General features: G+C 47.6%; 1 protein-coding gene across 1 annotated transcript in view; it reads left to right on the top strand.

Moving 5' to 3' along the window:
* The window catches only part of znf385c (zinc finger protein 385C), a 185,720-nt gene that overhangs the window by 60,103 nt on the left and 105,193 nt on the right, over positions 1 to 20,424 (top strand). The window contains exon 2 of the mRNA XM_083780357.1: positions 8,531 to 8,851. Coding sequence (XP_083636483.1) covers positions 8,531 to 8,851 — 321 coding nt within the window. The remainder of the gene's footprint in view (positions 1 to 8,530; positions 8,852 to 20,424) is intronic.

Consider the following 20,424-nt stretch of genomic DNA (forward strand, 5'->3'; position numbering starts at 1 on the left):
GTGACTAGCAAGGCTGCTACTAAACTCCAATTTGGGCATTTGAAACAATGTTTTACCGGTTTATATTACTAGTTCAAGATACCTTTGTAGTGTGCAGTCAGTCACCCTTGATTTGACCATGTAAATAAATAGTGCATTTTATTTCAGCTTTTTATTCAAGGCACTTTACATTCACCCATTCATACACAGCTAGATGGCGGAGGAAACCATGCAAGGCACCACACTGGGAGCAATTAGGGGAGTCTTTTATTAATTAGGGGACCCTCTACCGGTCACTCAGCCACTGCTGCCCCATACTGCATGTATCTGTCAAATGTGAAATATGAAAGATTCTCTGACTAACATTTCATTGAAAGAAGTGAAAGAAGCCTCTTGCTTCAGTAATATCTGTGTGTCCACAAAGAGACACTGAGTCATTTATCAACAGAATGTTAAAGAAGGGATTTCATTATCTCCTCAAGAGGAGATAAGAGGAAGCCCTGCTCTAGACCTGATACAGGTGGATGTGCTGACGCTAACACACAGCCATTACTACCTTCATAATGAATGCTATATATATTGCATGTGCAATGTGCCTTTATTGACTACATTGCTACAGGGCCCCAGGGTGAATGTAAACACATGCAAATGATTATCCTTATGTATGTATTAAAAAATGGAACACACATCTAGCAGGCGTACATGCAGTTGTGAGAATGTATCAACCAGTGTGAAGAGAGAGAGAGAGAGAGAGAGAGAGAGAGAATGTTGAATGTTGAATGCATGTCTAGTATGGTGAATGGAGTGTCATGGTGAGGATCGTACAGTCTTAGTCCTTTGATGCAGCAAGACCTTCATCCTATTTGCTTGTTGTCATCGGTTAATTTAGTACGACTCTGAAATTGCTGCACGAGTTCTCCGCAGTCAGTTACAGCAACGGTGCATCACCAAAACAGTCAGTTACAGCAACGGTGCATCACCAAAACAGTCAGTTACAGCAACGGTGCATCACCAAAACAGTCAGTTACAGCAACGGTGCATCACCAAAACAGTCAGTTACAGCAACGGTGCATCACCAAAACGGCATCGCACATTTTTGCATTTGTCCCTGACTCAACCCAAGTACTCTCTATACTTCTGTTGTTCTGGACAGACGGATGGATGCACACGCACATGCGCAAGCACACAAGCATGCACACACACGCACGCACGCACGCACGCACGCACGCACGCACGCACGCACACACACACACACACACACACACACACACACACACACACACACACACACACACACACACACAGTCACACACACGCATTGCAGCATGAGGGAAGGGCTGCCCTGTGCTCTGCAAAAGACCTCCTGCAAACAGAGATTAGAGAAAACACATAAATTGATGTGCCACTGCTTTTATATTTAGTTTCCAGCTTGGGCTAGAGGTGAGCCTGCAAAATCTGGATTTATTTTATTGGCTTTCAAGTCTGCAATATACCATGGCTGCCTGCATGCTTCTTTTGCAAATATGCTCAGAGTAACCCTCCTTACAAGGATGTCCATGTTAAATGGTGCATTTGCCTTTCTAAAAGCCCCTACATAGATTGTGCACTACATTCACCCATGCACACACACAACACACACTGAAGGTGGAGGAAACCATGCAAGGCACCAACCTGCACATCGTCAGCAATTAGGGGTTCAGAGTCTTGCTCAAGGACACTTCGACACTAACTCTGGGGGAGCCGAGGATCGAAGTGGCCGCTCTACTGCAGTTGTGAATTTACAAACTCAACACTGGTGCACCAGCACCAAGAACAAAGACACAGGGATTCATAGACCTCAGACTGCCACACTGCAGTGATGACAGTAATGACACTTTGATGATGGCAATTATACAGTACAAGGGCCTTTGTGCTCCTGTCAGCAATCTCTCCGATTCGCTCTCGCTTGCGCTCTCTCACTCACTCACTCTCTCTCTCTCTCTCACTCTCTCTCTCTCTCTCTCTCTCTCTCTCTCTCTCTCTCTCTCTCTCTCTCCTCTCCCTCTCCCTCTCCCTCTCCCTCTCTCTCTCTCTTTCTCTCTCTCTCTCTCTGTCACTGTCACTGTTTGTTGGTCTCTTGTCTGATTTGCCCAGCTGCCATTGCCCAGCCTCAGACACTGTTTCTGAGGCACTGTGTGACAAACTATGTGAACATTAGTGTGTTTTTAGGCCTCTTTGATGCTTGTTAGTTTGACTGGATTCTATTTATTTTCTGTGATGCTCGTTCATGTGCATCAGGAATGTCCCCGAGTGCTTTTGAGCAGAGCAGCGTTTATTTGGTCAGGGATTTGTGTCTGTGCATATTTCCTAAATTGCTAACTCCTTGTTTGCTGAAACTGAGTTCAAATGGAATTGTGTGTGTGTGTGTGTGTGTGTGTGTGTGTGTGTGTGTGTGTGTGTGTGTGTGTGTGTTGTGCGTGTGCGTGTGCGCGTGTGCGTGTGCGTGCGTGCGTGCGTGCACCAACCAACTCACATTTGGTTTGTGTCTCCCTGTCATTGAGGTGATTTAAAAGCTGCTGGGATGCCTGCAGTGTTTGCACGGGTGTATTTGGAGGCCTGTTTCTACTCATGCCTACTGTATACGTACCCGAGGTGTCCTTACATCCAGTGTTTCTATACTCATGCCTATACTGTATACGTACCCGAGGTGTCCTTACATCCAGTGTTTCTATACTCATGCCTATACTGTATACGTACCCGAGGTGTCCTTACATCCAGTGTTTCTATACTCATGCCTATACTGTATACGTACCCGAGGTGTCCTTACATCCAGTGTTTCTATAATCATGCCTATACTGTATACGTACCCGAGGTGTCCTTACATCCAGTGTTTCTATACTCATGCCTATACTGTATACGTACCCGAGGTGTCCTTACATCCAGTGTTTCTATACTCATGCCTATACTGTATACGTACTCGAGGTGCCCTTACATCCAGTGTTTCTATACTCATGCCTATACTGTATACGTACTCGAGGTGCACTTACATCCAGTGTTTCTATACTCATGCCTATACTGTATACGTAACCGAGGTGTCCTTACATCCAGTGTTTCTATACTCATGCCTATACTGTATATGTAACCGAGGTGTCCTTACATCCAGTGCCACCAGAAGAGGGAGCTGAGCCTCTCCGGTTCTTTTATTACTTTTCCTTTTATTTAGGAGGTGTGGGGGGGCATAGCAGGGTGGAACTCTGTCGGGTTGCGATAGTATTTCAGGCTCAGCGAAGCCAGGCTCGTAAATAGCGGTTTCATTGCTACGCTGCTATGCTGGCTGAGCCTCAGTCTTTCAGCGGTAGATCACAGCAGTGATTGATGGTTACTGTGTGCCAAGCAAAGATGGAGGGGGTCTATGGGGGTCGGTGGGGTTAGTGCCATGTCAGAATGTGGAAACGGAGGATCTAGGAAGGCTAGAAGAGGTTTCCACAACCCCCCCCCCCCCATGTTTACCCCCACTATCCTCCTGACTGTCTCTTTCTTGTCCATAGCTTCAGCCCAGCACGAGTCACACAGCCAGTGCACGCATGCACGCACACACACACACACACACACACACACACACACACACACACACACACACACACCCACGCATGCACATTATGCCATTTTATAAACACAAACATACATGAAAGTATTATCCATATCTCTATCTCTATCTCTATCTCTATCTCTATCTCTATCTCTATCTCTATCTCTATCTCTATCTCTATCTCTCTCTCTCTCTCTCTCTCTCTCTCTCTCTCTCTCTCTCTCTCTCTCTCTCTCACACACACACTCACGCACTCACGCACGCACCTTTGTTCCTGCTGGGACTCACCATCCAGCAGGTGATTTCACGGATGCAGATTGTCTAATGGCTGGCCTGTCTCTTGAGATGTCAGATGGGCTCTATGCTCTGCTGAGTTGCCTTCAAGGTCATGATGACATGCAGAAAGGAATGTTTTTCAGGACATTATAGCTCTTCAGTATGGAGTTTTGTTTATGGAATCATGCTACGCTATAAAGAGGCTAGCAGAGCTGTGGTGGGGTGCAGTGGTCGAGGGCCAGAAAGCAGCGATGCTCACAAGCTTCTGAGAAAACGTCTGATGGAGTCTTTGAGTGCTCCCAGACTAACCATGTGAATAGCTGCCTTCATAGAAGCTGTGTGTGTGTGTGTGTGTGTGTGTGTGTGTGTGTGTGTGTGTGTGTGTGTGTGTGTGTGTGTGTGTGTGTGTGTGTGTGTGTGTGTGTGTGTGTGTGTGTGTGTGTGTGTGTGTGTGTGTGTGTGTGTGTGTGTGTGTGTGTGTGTGAGTGTGAGAGAGAGAGGAAAGTGTGTCTGAATGTAAATGTGTATTGCTGGTGTGGGTGATTGAGTAAGAGCGTGTAGGCGTCACAGAGGTTTTCTGTGGTACGTGTGTACATTGATCCATGTGTGACTGGGCGGTTTGTGTGTGTGTGTGTGTGTGTGTGTGTGTGTGTGTGTGTGTGTGTGTGTGTGTGTGTGTGTGTTTACATAAATAACTCTAGGCGGATGTGAGGAGGCAGCAGCTGGAAGTGTTTCAGGAGTCTCAATCCCTGACAGAGCTACAGTACTGTTATTTTTAGAGCAGTGGTTTTCAAAAAACCCTTTCATGTCTGCGGACCCCCATCTCAAAATATGTTTTGCCAGGGACCCCCCAGGAACCCTCCCAAGGACCCCTGGGGGTCCCCGGACCCCACTTTGAGAGACTGGCCAGGCACAGACAGTCCTGTGGAGGTGTGGTGGTCTGCATGGAGGAGGAAGTTCAGATTATTTTTTACTTTATTTAAAATTACTAATTAGTAATGCTTTATCACTTCAACATTGCAGCTAGTAAAGGTATAGGGATGATTTGTATTACTTTATCTGCTATCGCTTTGATGCTTAGGAACCGAGGAGGGCTGTCACTATTACACATTTAAGTTGTCAAATTGTCAGACATACAATTGCCAATAACGATTTAATTGTGTGTGTGGTTTTTTGCATTGAACATTGGAATGTTACAATTTGTATTTCAGTTTCAGTTTGCCTTTTAGGCTTTGTCACAAATTGCACAGGGCAGATGTGACAAATATTTTGTTTCTTTCCAAAAATGTACAAGTAGCTTTCACATGCACACGTGAACACAAAGTGACTGAGCTGTTATTTCTGCTATTTAATTTTTTTAATGGATTTTTAACATGGAAACAACAATTATGCAAAAATAATTGCAATTAGTCAATATGTAATACTTGTGACAGGCCTACACAGAGAGATCCTGAGCCATGTGGCCCATAGGTCCTCCTCTGCTGTTTCCTTAGTGTGAGGCAGCTTTACACACGTACTGTACATATGTCCAGTACTTGGACATGACATGACATGACATGACATGACATGACACTGGTATGTCACAGGGACTTACCCCCCAATCCCACCCTTGGTGCTTGGTGCCAAGAAGGAAGCCATTGAATACCAATGTTATATAGTCTTATATACAGACTCGGCCAGGGATTCAACCCCTTAGCTCCCAATCTCAGGGTGGACAGTAAATCACCACTGAGCCAGTGATATATATATTTTTTTTTAAGATATTTTTTTGCGGCTTACGCCTTTTATTGTTTGTTTTTTGGAGGGACAGACAGTAGGCTGACAGGAAACGGGAGCGAGATGGGGGAAGACATGCAGTAAAGGCCGTGTCAGGCTCGGGAGTCGAACCCGCGGCACACTGCGACTGGATCACCAGTCGGGTGCCCAGACGGTTACGCCACCGCCTGGGCCCTGAGCCAGTGATTTAACAAAATGAAAATAAAAATAAAAATAAAAATAAAAATGAAAATGAAAATGAAAATGAAAATGAAAATGAAAATAATACATCATAAGCTGTCAAATAATTGTATTGAAGTAAAAAGAAAATGCAACATTTACAGTACCTGTGAGATGTATAGTGTAGCAGAAGTATAAAGTAGGCTATATTAAAAATATGTAAATAGGCTATACTCAAGTAAAGTGAAATGACCTCAGCTTATACAGTACATGTATGTATTCATAAATGAATAGGGGAAGGGGGGTCCACTTGCAGTATGCTCACGGCCCACCAGGATAGCCTCCGGCCCACAGGTTGAGATCACTGGGCATCATTGCTCATTTGAGGAACAGTTTCTCTACCTCCTGGGGATTAGCAGCAGTTATAAGAGTGTCTGTCTGGCCACGGCGAGGGTTTCACCTTTATTGGCACACAGAAGTCCCTTATCTTGCTGCTCCTTGTGCTTTATATTTTACTGTCGCTCTGTGAAACATCCTCAAAGATCAATAGTCTGTATAGGCTTGTCCTCTGAAAACACTGGACAAATCAATTGCTGATTGGATTTTTATAATGATTTCAATGATTTCCCATGCATACTGTAAGTATCAATAAACAGGTGCCATATACCAATTCTTACATTATTAAACAAACATTCATATTGTCAAATATTCAACACAGATATCATTATTTCATTGTGCAGTATCTCCTATTGATTTGAGTCTTCTAAGCTTGTGGTTTGTTTTCATTTTAGAAAATATATTTTCTGATATTACAAACTAAAAGGCAGTTGTCCAATCTAAGTTACTGCACTTTCTTCCCAGTCCCAGTTTTATATTTAATGCCGTTCTTTGCTGCCAATTATAATGTAGGATACATAATGTATGCCTCCTACATACATGTATTACATTATACATTCCCATTACCCTTCCTAGTTGCTTTTCCTGTTCTATATTTTATTATGAATACATTTCTCGACTGAAGCCACTCAGAGCATTGTTTTGCAGGGATATACACACAGAAAGGTAGCATGTATGATGATGCCACTGGGCTGCTCTTCAGAAACAGGCATTGCAGCTCTATGTCTCCCCCAAGTGGTTCTTTAATGTCCCCCAAAAGCACCACTGTTACACAACGTACTGTACTGTACTGTACTGTACTGTACTGTACTGTACTGTACTGTACTGTACTGTACTGTACTGTACTGTACTGTACTGTACTGTACTGTACTGTACTGTACTGTACTGTACTGTACTGTACTGTAACCAGCTCAGTGGCCTTGTGGTTGGAGTGTCCGCCCTGAAACTGGGAGGTCAAGCTTCGAACCCCGGCCGGGTCATACCATGAAATACTTTAATAGGGGATTCACACTGAGACGGACACATTGCCCGAGATTCAACAGTGCACCCGGGTACACTTGCATAATACACTTTAATCCTCCTGATGACGGTGTGCTTGATGGCTGGCGCGCACGGACACTGACCATCAACTGTGCGACATTGTCTCAAATAAATCCAGACACACTGAATTGCATTGCCTCTTTATTAGTTTGCTATGGATTCTACTTTAGCATTATTATTATTTTTGTTTTACTTTGGAAACTGTGCCAAGCAAAGCCCAAGAGCCACGTGTAGTCCGCAGAATAAGATCAGCGCGGTGCTGCGCGTATAAGCAGATTCAACAGGAGAAGGGCGGCGTTGAGAAATGCGCTGGTGTTACGCATCGTGCAGAGGCTGTGTTTTTTTTTGTTGACGCTTGGCTCGTCGACTGCATGCATTCACATTGGAACGATCCGTATCTGAATACACTTCAACGGTCCAGAGACCCTCCCCCCATGTGGTCCCGGGGACGGTTGGGCGATCCGCTCCCGGGAACGGTACGCATCATTCACACTACCACAACATCTGCCAAGTGGTCCCGAGTGCGCACCCGGGACCATAGTGTGAATCCCCTATTAGAATGGGACCCAATGACTTCCTGCTTGGCACTCAGCAACAAGGGTTGGATTGGAGGATCAACAACAAATGATTCCTGAGCGGCTCACCGCTCCAACAGATGCGGAGAACACATTTTCCATACAGCAATGTATGTGACAAATACTTTAACCTTTAATGTGTTTGCGGAGGTGCCGACAGGCTGACAGACTTACATCAGACATGCAGGAACAGGGTCACATTACGCATTACGCACTCCTCCACAAAGCCATGCGAATCAGGGATATCTTTATATATCAGGTGTATACTCCATGGAGCGATCAGGTTTTAACAGGGTGGATTGTGAGCAGGCCGCATGCTACGCCAGGCACGGAGACAGACCGCGATGGTTCCTTTGTTCCCCTCAGCGGGCAGAGCATTCAGCCTATCTCTGTGATACACTGTAGGCTGTATGGCGTAATGCTAACATCAGGGCGCTGTGACCGACAAGGTCCTCTGATCCTCGCTCTGTGGACCAGGTCTGATATAAATAAATGCCTTGGCAGTTGGCACGACACCAGGACTCTGTGAACACAACCGAGACCTGAGCTGCAAACCTATAACTGAGTTATATTATAGAGCTGAAAAGGTTGAGAACCACTGTTATAGATTATTCTATATACGACTCTGTCTGCACTCTTTCCATTTGTTCCATATTTCCTTCCAGTTTGTCCTGTTGGTATATTGTCTCTGTCTGTCCACCTACCCCCCTCTCTCTCCGTCATTCTGACTCTGCAACCGTCTTTATTTTGTCCCATGTAGGTATGAAGCGTCCATTTAGTTCCTCGGCTCTGACGAACTCCGAGACGGACCGGAGGGGGTTTGGAGCCAGTTTGGGGGTCCAGATGGACGTGGAGCCTCACTCCGACCCCCAGGATGAGGCTGCCGAGCAGCCGGCAGGAGGTGCCCTGTCTTCTGACGTCCACAGGCCCAAGAGAGAGAGGAAGCAGCGGAGCTACACGGTGTGCGACGTGTGTAACATCCAGCTCAACTCGGCTGCCCAGGCCCAGATCCACTACAGCGGCAAGTCCCACCAGAAGAGACTGAAACAGATCAGCAATGGCAAGGTCCCCAGCAACACAGGTAGGTCCGCTGGACTGAGTGACCAGTCCCTTATTAGCTGCTTATCCTGACCACGTTCCCAGCCTTTTCTTAACACTGATAATTTTTCTGTGTGCTAAATCTTCGATCGGTATAGAATCTACTCTATATTTGTCGCAAGAGGGTGAAGTGAATGTCAAATATATATTATTATTATTATTTTCCTAATGAAGTAAAAGTGCACAGATAAAAAACTAATCCAACACCAACTGATGATGTTGATTCGACTCCTTTAGAATCAGTGAAAGGTTATTCCCCCAAACAATACTTTATTGTTATTGTAAAATTAGCTTTCAATACAAAACTGATAACATTATTAGTTGGGTACTGGGTGCAGACATGTACTCAGTGCTCTACTCTATCTACTGTAGCATATTGATGGTGGCCTGCTTATCCAGAGCAGAAACATACATGAGACGATGGAGGACAGACGCGCGCTGCACACTTTCATCAGCCTCCCCGGTTCAGTTCCATCTCCTCTGCTTTGTTTTCAGTAGAAGATAAAATAAATTGGATTCCATTCGCCAGAATATGTCCAGACAGAGCCTGAGGGTGTGATTGCGCACACGCGCAAGCACACGCACGTGTGCACGCATGTGTGCATGCACGCACACGCACGCACGCACGCACGGACGTGTGCACGCACGCACGCACAGTTGAGTGAAGTCAGTAATTGAGTGGCTAATGAAGTAGTGGTGGTGTTTGATGGCGGTGTTCCTGCTGGCTAGAGAGAGTGGTTTGACTGTTGCAAAGTTGCATTTTTCTCTTTCCAGGCTCTTTGTTCTCTGAGAGTTGTAGGATTTCATGCTATGGAATTTCACTTTCAGCAAAATCACTGCTTTGCACTATTTGTTGCCATATAGCTTTGACTTATCACATGGGGGAATGGCCATTTTACGTAGGTTATTTGTGATTCCTAATTTGCATGAAATAAACTATAGCACAGTTCATTTTAGGATATTTTAGTTTCAGTAGACTGTGTATCATTTGTTTTGTTCCACTTTGCTCATGCCAATAAAGCTAATTTGAATTGAACTGAATTGAGTTAGTCACTAGTACAGTTAGATGTTCCAAGTGCTCAGCCTCCTGCTTTCTCCTTCAACCCACGTACTGAATGTACACACACACACACACACTCACACACACACACACACACACTGAAATATTGTCAATGCGTGCGTGTGTGTGACACACACGCACGCATTGACAATTTTTCTCTCTCTCAAACGTGCACACTTCAGGTGCTGGCCGTGGTACAAATAGAACGTAATTACATAGCAACGGGTCATGCTCCCTGGTAACGACACTGGCTAGGGCAACAGCTTTGCTGGTCTTCATTGGCTGACTGTTGGTATAGGACAGACCTTTGCTGGTCTTCATTGGCTGACTGTTGGTATAGGACAGATCTGCAGAGAGTGGTGCGAACAGCACAGCGCATCGTGGGAGGGGAGCTTTCCCCACTCCAGGAAATACACGAGAGACGTTGTGTGGCTAAGGCTGAGAGCATTATCAGGGACATCCATCACCCCAGCCATAGCCTGTTCAAACCACTTCCACGCCCACGGCCGGGCAAACGCTACCTGAGCATCAAGAGCAGCACCACCAGACTCTTGAACAGCTTCTACTTGTCCACAATTAGACTGCTGAACAAGAGCTAGGATTGGTGACGCCACACAGACTGAACGGACTGGTCTACTTTAGTAGAGACTACTCTGTATAAACACATATGCTACATCACTTTATTTATTTTTTATATGCATACATTGTACCATGTAGATTAGTCATGTACTATGCACTTTCTTTTCTTTTTAACTGCAATGATGAGCCTGCACAAACAAGAATTTCACCCATGTTACCTGTAATATGATGTGACAATAAAGTTTGATTCTGATTCTGATTCTGAGATCTTTGCTGGTCTTCATTGGCTGACTGTTGGTATAGGACAGACCTTTGCTGGTCTTCATTGGCTGACTGTTATAGGACAGATCTTTGCTGGTCTTCATTGGCTGACTGTTGTTATAGGACAGACCTTTGCTGGTCTTCATTGGCTGACTGTTGTTATAGGACAGATCTTAGCTGGTCTTCATTGGCTAACTGTTGTTATAGGACAGATCTTAGCTGGTCTTCATTGGCTGACTGTTGTTATAGGACAGATCTTTGCTGGTCTTCATTGGCTGACTGTTGGTATAGGACAGATCTTTGCTGGTCTTCATTGGCTGACTGTTGTTATAGGACAGATCTTTGCTGGTCTTCATTGGCTGACTGTTGGTATAGGACAGATCTTAGCTGGTCTTCATTGGCTGACTGTTGGTATAGGACAGATCTTAGTGGTGATGGCATGTTGTTTCCCTCTTCTCGTTCAGCACTGCGGGAACCTACTCATCCAATCACAGTCCATGCATCTGGCCCAGCAGGATCACAGAAAGTACACAATCAACAGACCGATGGCGTCTACCAGACTGTGTGTGTGTGTGTGTGTGTGTGTGTGTGTGCGAGTGTGTGTGTGTGTGTGTGTGTGTGTGTGTGCCTAAAAAAGGCAATATTCCTGACGACCCTTCTACGTGGAGGGACATTTCACTTTTACCGACAATATATAAAGTATTCATGAAATGCATATTGGCCCGTATTCTGCCCTGGCTCACAGACACTGGCATTCTGTCATCTGAACAAAAGGTGTATATTGCCCGTCAAGGAATGAATGAGCATGTTTTCTGTCTGAAGACAGGCATCGACAACTTTAAACATGACTCTGCAAAGTTCTATTCTGTTTTCTTAGATTTCCGTGATGCATTCGGCACATTGCCTCATAATGTTATGATTTATGCTCTCAGTGAAATCCAGCTGCCACAACTGTACATAGATATAGTGACGAATGTCTATGAAAAATCCTACATTCACGTTATATGTGGGAATACTCTGACTGATCCAATCAAGCTTGGTATAGGTATTAAAACAGGGTGTCCCTGGAGTGTGGTGAATTTTATCCTTGCAATCACCTTGCTTGGTGAGGGGCTGGTTCTGTCTCAATACTCACTCCACCCGTGCCATACTGTTTCAGCCCATCAGAGATGGTGGTCTGGGTGTACCGAATATTGAATGGGTTTACACCGCCACCAGAACCAGTCACCTTATAAATATGCTCAACAGCGACGACCCCACGGTCAGGGAAATGGCTCGTGAGTCACTCATTCAACACATGTAGTGACGTAAAGTACCACCCGCGCTGGAGAATGAGACGCAGTTCCTTGGATTCAAGACTAAGGCGAATGGTAAATTGGACATTAAAGCCGCTGGATTCAGTGTGCGGTCCGACTGGATGGATCTTAATGATCTATGCCAGCGATCAGGATTACAGTTGAAGTGGGTGGCGCCTGATACAACAACTGCTGCGCTCAACAACAGCATCATCATAGATCCGCGTGTCCGTGCATGTGCGACCTACGAGCAGGACGGTGCGCACCATGAACTGTCAATCAAATCCGCGACCGCAAGAGCCACCATTCTAGGAATGAAGCGATCAGAAAGTGCACAACACTGGACCAGTCTGAGGCTGCAGGGAAAACTGGCTCTTCTTCCCTTTGCAAACCACTCATTATCACACTCTATACTGTCAAATAACACCATAGGTGAGGACATTCTCATTTTCACTATTAAAGCCCGTTTACAGGTGTTGCCGACCAAGTTCAACTTGGCAACCTGGTACCCATCAGCACACGACCCACACTGCATCCTACATGCAGTACCAACCTGGTACCCATCAGCACACGACCCACACTGCATCCTACATGCAGTACCAACCTGGTACCCATCAGCACACGACCCACACTGCATCCTACATGCAGTACCAACCTGGTACCCATCAGCACACGACCCACACTGCATCCTACATCCAGTACCAACCTGGTACCCATCAGCACACGACCCACACTGCATCCTACATGCAGTACTAACCTGGTACCCATCAGCACACGACCCACACTGCATCCTACATCCAGTACCACATGACAAAGAAACAGTCGCACACATCTTAAATGGTTGCAGCCACTATAAAGGACTGTACATTGCCAGACATGACCGTCTGGTGGACCTGGTCTCAGACAAGATCAGAGGAGTACAGGACAGGACAACAAGAATGTATAAACACAGCACTGTAAAAATAGACTGGTTTGATCACAATGACACACATGTCAATTCACTACAAAATATTCCAAATACCCCAGATATTGTGTTCATCAATGAAATTAGAAAAACTGTCACTATATTTGAAATAGGCTGCCCATTTGATTTGTATATGGACACTTGTTTTACATCCAAACTTATGAAATATCAGCTTCTGGTGGAACGTATTATGGCCTTGTGATATAACTGTCAACTTATTGTCCTTGTATTTGGAAGTCTGGGCCATGTCCATAAACTTGTGCTCAGGGTTCTGCAATTGGGTGGATTGCTAAAAACAAATGCAAAAAAGCTGGCTAAATACTGTTCTGTCTCAGCTACTATGGGCAGTCTGTCTGTCTGGAGAAGGCGTTGTTTCATTTATCCCTATAGGTGGCTTAAAAAACCCAAAACAAACATCCTGTCTAGTAGTGTCAAGTAATAGTATGTCAACAATGTGCTATATATATTTCTTTCTCTTCTTTTCCCTCTGTGTGTTAAGCAGCATGTGCAGCAGCTATATCTGGTTGGACCATATAATGTATAACCTAATTCTGATCAGTGTTTGGGTCTATTGTATTACGCCTCTTGTGCAGATCCAAATAAAATAAATCAAATGTGCGTGTGCGTGCGTGCGTGCGTGTGTGTGCGTGCGTGCGTGCATGTGTTTTGTTTATGCGCAAGTTGTATTGCAGCGCACAGCGGCGCATTGCGCTGTCAATGCAGCGGCGTCGCTTTGCGTCTTGTCATGTGGTTGGTTGGGTGCTGCAGCAGTTAATCTGCTGAACAGTGTGCGACATTCAGTCACAATCACACAGCCTTATCTGTGGTCACCTTCTGTTGACTTCCCCCAGGCACACAGTCCTCTGCTGTGTCCTCAGCTCCTCTCTCCTGTGTGTGTGTGTGTGCGTGCATGTGTGTGTGCGTGCGTGCGTGCATGCGTGCGTGTGCATGCATGCATGAGTGCTTGTGTTCATGCTTGTGTGTATGAGCACGTCTGCATTTTATTCCGTTTCTGCATAAAATTCAGTTTTCTTTTTTCATGTCTGGTGCAGATATTTATAGACTCCGTGAATGCTACAGAGTGGGTGATTTGTGATAATTGTGAATATGTAAATATATGTTTTGGAAGAGGCTGTGTGCGTGTGCGTGTGCGTGTGCGTGTGCGTGTGAGTGTGAGTGTGCGTGTGCGTGCGTGCGTGCCTGCGTGCGTGCGTGCGTGGGTGTGCCGGTGCGTGCTTGCATGCTTGTGCATTTCTCCCAGTGAATTGCCATGTGGATGTGCGTTATACCTTCCCTCCCTGCGTCTGTGAGCTGACAGCTGGTACAAGCATCCACCTTTGTTCTCTTCTCTCTCCTCTCTTCCTGCATGTCCTTTGTCAGTCTCTGGCACCGGGCATGTGCTACTATTAGCACGCCATTGGTGGATGACAAACATGATTATGGTTTTTCAATCACTGTTATGACGGCTAAAATGCCAGACAGAGAGAGAGGATGTGTGTCAAGGTGCGTGTTGTATGCAGTGTTGGGCAAGTTACTTTGAAAGCGTAGCTTGTAAAGCTACAAGTAGCTCACCATGGCAGTAGCTTGATCAAGCTACATAGCTACCCCTGGAGAGATGTAGCTTGTAAAGCTACAGCTACATGGAAAAAGTAGCTCAAAGTAGCTCAGCTACTTTTTATTTTTCAGCGTTAAATTGAGAATGTACATGCGGGAGACCCCTCCTCCCCTCTGGGAGACCCCTCCCACCCTGCTCCCCTCTGGGAGACCCCTCCTCCCCTCTGGGAGACCCCTCCCACCCTGCTCCCCTCGGGGAGACCCCTCCTCCCCCTGCTCCCCTCTGGGAGACCCCTCCTCCCCCTGCTCCCCTCTGGGAGACCCCTCCTCCCCCTGCTCCCCTCTGGGAGACCCCTCCCAGCCTGCTCCCCTCTGGGAGACCCCTCCTCACCCTGCTCCCCTCTGGGAGACCCCTGCTCCCCTCTGGGAGACCCCTGCTCCCCTCTGGGAGACCCCTCCCACCCTGCTCCCCTCTGGGAGACCCCCCCACCCTGCTCCCCTCTGGGAGACCCCTCCCAGCCTGCTCCCCTTTGGGAGACCCCTCCTCACCCTGCTCCCCTCTGGGAGACCCCTCCTCCCCCTGCTCCCCTCTGGGAGACCCCCCCACCCTGCTCCCCTCTGGGAGACCCCTCCCCTCTGGGAGACCCCTCCTCCCCTCTGGGAGACCCCCCCACCCTGCTCCCCTCTGGGAGACCCCCCCACCCTGCTCCCCTCTGGGAGACCCCTTCTCACCCTGCTCCCCTCTGGGAGACCCCTCCTCCCCCTGCTCCCCTCTGGGAGACCCCTCCTCACCCTGCTCCCCTCTGGGAGACCCCTCCTCACCCTGCTCCCCTCTGGGAGACCCCTCCTCACCCTGCTCCCCTCTGGGAGACCCCTCCTCACCCTGCTCCCCTCTGGGAGACCCCTCCTCCCCCTGCTCCCCTCTGGGAGACCCCTCCTCACCCTGCTCCCCTCTGGGAGACCCCTCCCACCCTGCTCCCCTCTGGGAGACCCCTCCCCTCTGGGAGACCCCTCCTCACCCTGCTCCCCTCTGGGAGACCCCCCCACCCTGCTCCCCTCTGGGAGACCCCCCCACCCTGCTCCCCTCTGGGAGACCCCTCCTCCCCCTGCTCCCCTCTGGGAGACCCCTCCTCCCCCTGCTCCCCTCTGGGAGACCCCTCCTCACCCTGCTCCCCTCTGGGAGACCCCTCCCACCCTGCTCCCCTCTGGGAGACCCCTCCCCTCTGGGAGACCCCTCCTCCCAGCCTGCTCCCCTCTGGGAGACCCCCCCACCCTGCTCCCCTCTGGGAGACCCCCCCACCCTGCTCCCCTCTGGGAGACCCCTCCTCCCCCTGCTCCCCTCTGGGAGACCCCCCCACCCTGCTCCCCTCTGGGAGACCCCTCCTCACCCTGCTCCCCTCTGGGAGACCCCCCCACCCTGCTCCCCTCTGGGAGACCCCTCCTCACCCTGCTCCCCTCTGGGAGACCCCCCCTCACCCTGCTGCCCTCTGGGAGACCCCCCCACCCTGCTCCCCTCTGGGAGACCCCCCCACCCTGCTCCCCTCTGGGAGACCCCCCTACCCTGCTCCCCTCTGGGAGACCCCTCCTCCCCCTGCTCCCTCTGGGAGACCCCTCCTCCCCTCTAGGAGACCCCTGCTCCCCCCTGGGAGACCCCTCCCACCCTGTGATACCAGGGCCAATCAGAGGCCAATTAGAGGCAGCTGTCAAGTGCTGATATGCCCTCAAAGCAATCAGAAAAAGGAACAGTCCTTGATTTTTCAAAGGGGGTTCTAGTACAAGAATTAACACAGCAACCAATGGTCAAAATTAATATATTTCTTTCATGTTATTGCCCAAAATTGTAGCTTGTAACTTGAGTAGCTAAGCTACAAAAATGACCCAAAAGGTAGCTGAGCTACTTGACGAGGTACACAAATATGAATGTAGCTAAAATACCACAAGCTACAGCAAAATGTAGCTCAGCTACGTAGCTCAGCTACATGTAGCTTAATACTCCCCAACACTGGTTGTATGGCTGCTATTTTGAGGAGGTCTCATCCGAAGGCCAAGTATATGTTTGAGAATGGAGAGTCCAGATGGAAGTCTAGTATCACCTGTCTCTCCCCCCCCCTCTCTCTCTCTCTCTCTCTCTCTCTCTCTGTCTCAATATTTCTGGTTTCAGTTTCTCTCTTTCATTTTATGCGCTCTCTGTCTTTTTCTCTATATTGTTTCTCGTGTGCCTCCCTGAGGCAAGAGCATTCATATTATGTTTTTTCCATGTACTGCAGCTGTTGTCTCCCACCCACACGTTTCATTGACATGAAATGTCATGACATTAAATGTCACCACACGGAGCATCTGAACATTAAGTCCTTTGTAGTGCAGCATCGGTTCCGCATTACACCGCACCTTCAAAGGGTCCGTGTTGTTGTTAGTGTGTCTAAATTTAACGCTACCCCCCTTTTCAGATGCCATGTTATAGGACATGTCATTGTATATCTATCTACCCGTGTGCCTGTATCATAATATTCATATTCCTTTGTGGCAAACAACTGGTGATTATAAGCAAATAGCAGGTGATTGTTGTAATTAAATGGCAGCCATGGCCATTATTATGGAAAAACACATCATGATAATATTTGTGCCTATTTTTGCTGTGTTCAGGGGCATCCCCTTGCACACAGCTGTCAGAGTTTCCATGCGTGAGACTGTGTATGATGGGATATACTGCATGTGTACCGCCTGAACCTGGCTGGCTGTCGAGGTTCACCGGGGTTATTTCGGCAGTCAGGATTGGGGCTGTAAAAGGGGTGGTAATTTTGTGTGTGCGTGTGCGTGTGAGCGTGCGAGTGCGAGTGCGTGTGAGCGTGCGAGTGCGCGTGCGCGGGGGGTGGATATGCATATTTCGTGCTTGCCTGGTTTTGCAAAATGCATGCGAGTGCTGCTGGCACTTGTCTTGTGAGCACTGAGCGAGTCCTCTTTTCACCCCCTCTCCCCCAGAGCTGCTGTCCGCCGGCCCAGTCACGTTGAGGGTGCTGGGGGTGGGGGTGGGGGGTTGACGGTTCGCTGCACGCACGGCCCTGAGCCGTCAACAACAGGCAACAGGCCGTCGTCTCCCTCTGAGGGAGACAGGCCATAATCCGTTTTAATTAGGATCACTATCAGCCTGGCCAAGGACAGGCAGCCCGACACCCATCGAAATATGGAGACAGCCCATATAAAGCTACCACACCCCTGACGGACAGGCTTATCCCGCCATGTCACCATGCCATGCCATGAACATTCTCACACAAACGAACGCATGCACATGCACACATGCACGCACGCACACACACACACACACACACACACACACACACACACACACACACAGTCACACACACACACACACACACACACACACACACACACTGTGCACGCATGCATTCAGAGCCACACATACGCGTGCACCACAGTCTCTGCGCAGACGCATGCCACATACACACTCTCTCACGTAATGCACGCCCACAAAGTTCTGCACACTGACTTACGCCTAAAATTCATTGCGCGATAGATCATCCTCCTATTCAGGGCGGATGATGACGGAGGTTTTGTGGAGGGAGAGCGAGAGAAGAGAAACGAGGGGGTGCGAGGTGGGTGTGGAGGGTGAGACGGAGGAGAGGAAGAGACAGCCTGGCCTGATAGCCACTTAAACCCTTTATTGACTGGAGTCCTTCATGGCTCTATGCTTGCCCCCCCCCCCTCCTTTTTCCATCTACACCAGCGGTTCTTAAACTTTGTTGAGCTCTGCGGACCCAGCAGCACTATAGCATGTTCTGAACAATGCTCAAGTACCGATCTAAACGCTCAACACGTCACAGTATGCAGCAAAGAATATCACGCCAACAGTATTTCATTTTGAGATATTTTCCCCCATGCACAATATGCCTATTAGTTAGACATTCTTCCTCAATCCTTATTATTTGACAATATTTGTTATGCCAAATATCTTCCGCGAAAATAGCAGAGTATCTTGCGACACGCTCTGTGAGCTAGTATAGAGAAGTGTGAGTGGAGTACTGTACCACTGGTACAGTGTGTGTGTGTGTGTGTGTGTGTGTGTGTGTGTGTGTGTGTGTGTGTGTGTGTGTGTGTGTGTGTGTGTGTGTGTGTGTGTGTGTGTGTGTGTGTGTGTGTGTGTGTGTGTGTGTGTGTGTGTGTGATAGGGAATGAAATAGAACGTTGAACGAGTGAATGAGAGAATTTGCATTTGTTCCTTTATAGGCCCCTCTATTTTCTCACACTTCCTTTTGATTTGTGTTTTGTGTTTGTTTTGGTTGTGTGTGTGTGTGTGTGTGTGTGTGTGTGTGTGTGTGTGTGTGTGTGTGTGTGTGTGTGTGTGTGTGTGCGCGTGTGCGTGTACAGTGAATGCGAGCCTCTTCGTCATGGTCCCTGTCTCTCTCTATCTCCCTGGCTCTGTTTTAATAAAGCGTGAGGAATTGGATTAAAGGGAAGGATTTTCTGCATGAATGCATCTGCACATCTGCGTTTTATTTTTGTGCCGCCTTGCCATTTTCCTCCCATTTCATTTTTTTCTCTCCCTGTATATAGAATGAAATGACTTCTCTCTTGCTACCCATGCCTTTGAACATGCTTTTATGCGTGCCTGCGTGCATATGTGCATGTGTATGTGAGTGTGCGTGTGCGTGCGTGCTATCAGGTTATAGTGTTGTGCTGCTGTGTTCCAGACAGTCATGGGGAACACCCTGAGTCCTGTCCTCTCTAATCTCTAAGGGTTATTTGATATATTGCTAGATAGACAATCCTACGCCTCGACACTAGTTTGGAAATGGTACGTGGTTACCTCCCCCAGCCTTACAGTCTATATGCGTACTTCCCCATATCTTCCCACACCATTTGGTAAACTCAAACTGCTGTGAATATTGTGTGATTCTGGTCTCCTAAACGGTGGGGGCACGTGATTGATTGATCGATTGATTGATACTTTATTGTCAGAAATGTAAACAGTACTGAGTAGTGTCAAACACGTGAAGGGATCGCCGTCCTTGCGGTCTTGTTTCCATTCATGTCCTGGGTATTCAATTCATAATCATGATATGAAAAATAACAAAATAACAAAATTCTAATCATCATAAAAAGTAAAAAGAAAAAAATATATGTACAGGTTTGGGGGAAATTAAGGGGGTTATATTATAAGGAGGTCGGCGGTAGTCACTTGACTAACGGGGGAACGATCATCTCCTCACCTTTGGCATGCTGAAAGGTGGCCTGTTATAAAGGACGCCAGTGATTTGCATTTTTTAAGGGAGGGAGTCTGCAGGACATTCCAGTGCTGTAGAAGGAGAATTTATCCATGTTTGTTTTGAAAGTGGATGGTACCAGATCGTTGTTCTCGCTTCCTCTTGTGTTGCGTATTGTGGCTGTGGGTCAGTCCCAGTTTCAATTGCCTAACTCTGTTTTCTACCCAGAGCCACCCTAGACTATCAGTTTTAGGAGGTCTGAAGTTTAGTCTTTAGTGACATTGAGATGTTTGAGAACCAAGAGGTTCCCAAACGTCATCCCAAAGCCTGTACCACTTGTGCAAGGACGCGCTGTGATTGGCCAGTGTACTTGTGCGGCGGTGCTTCTTGTGCTCAAGTTCGCGTTTATAAGCACAAGCATTGTAGGATTTGGAATGACTCGGCAAGGGCACCCACGCAGATATACTGTAGGAAATCAATCGAAGTTTACCAGACTTGGTTTCTCCATCCATCTGTGGAACTGTATATGATCAGGAGAGAACATGGTACCAACTGATAACAACTCCCTATAGCTTACCTGATAACAATATGTTTCCTCTCATATGTCCTTCAAACATATGAATT

Source organism: Protomyctophum parallelum (genome assembly GCF_964188405.1).
Source record: "Protomyctophum parallelum genome assembly, chromosome: 13".
NCBI lineage: Eukaryota > Metazoa > Chordata > Actinopteri > Myctophiformes > Myctophidae > Protomyctophum > Protomyctophum parallelum.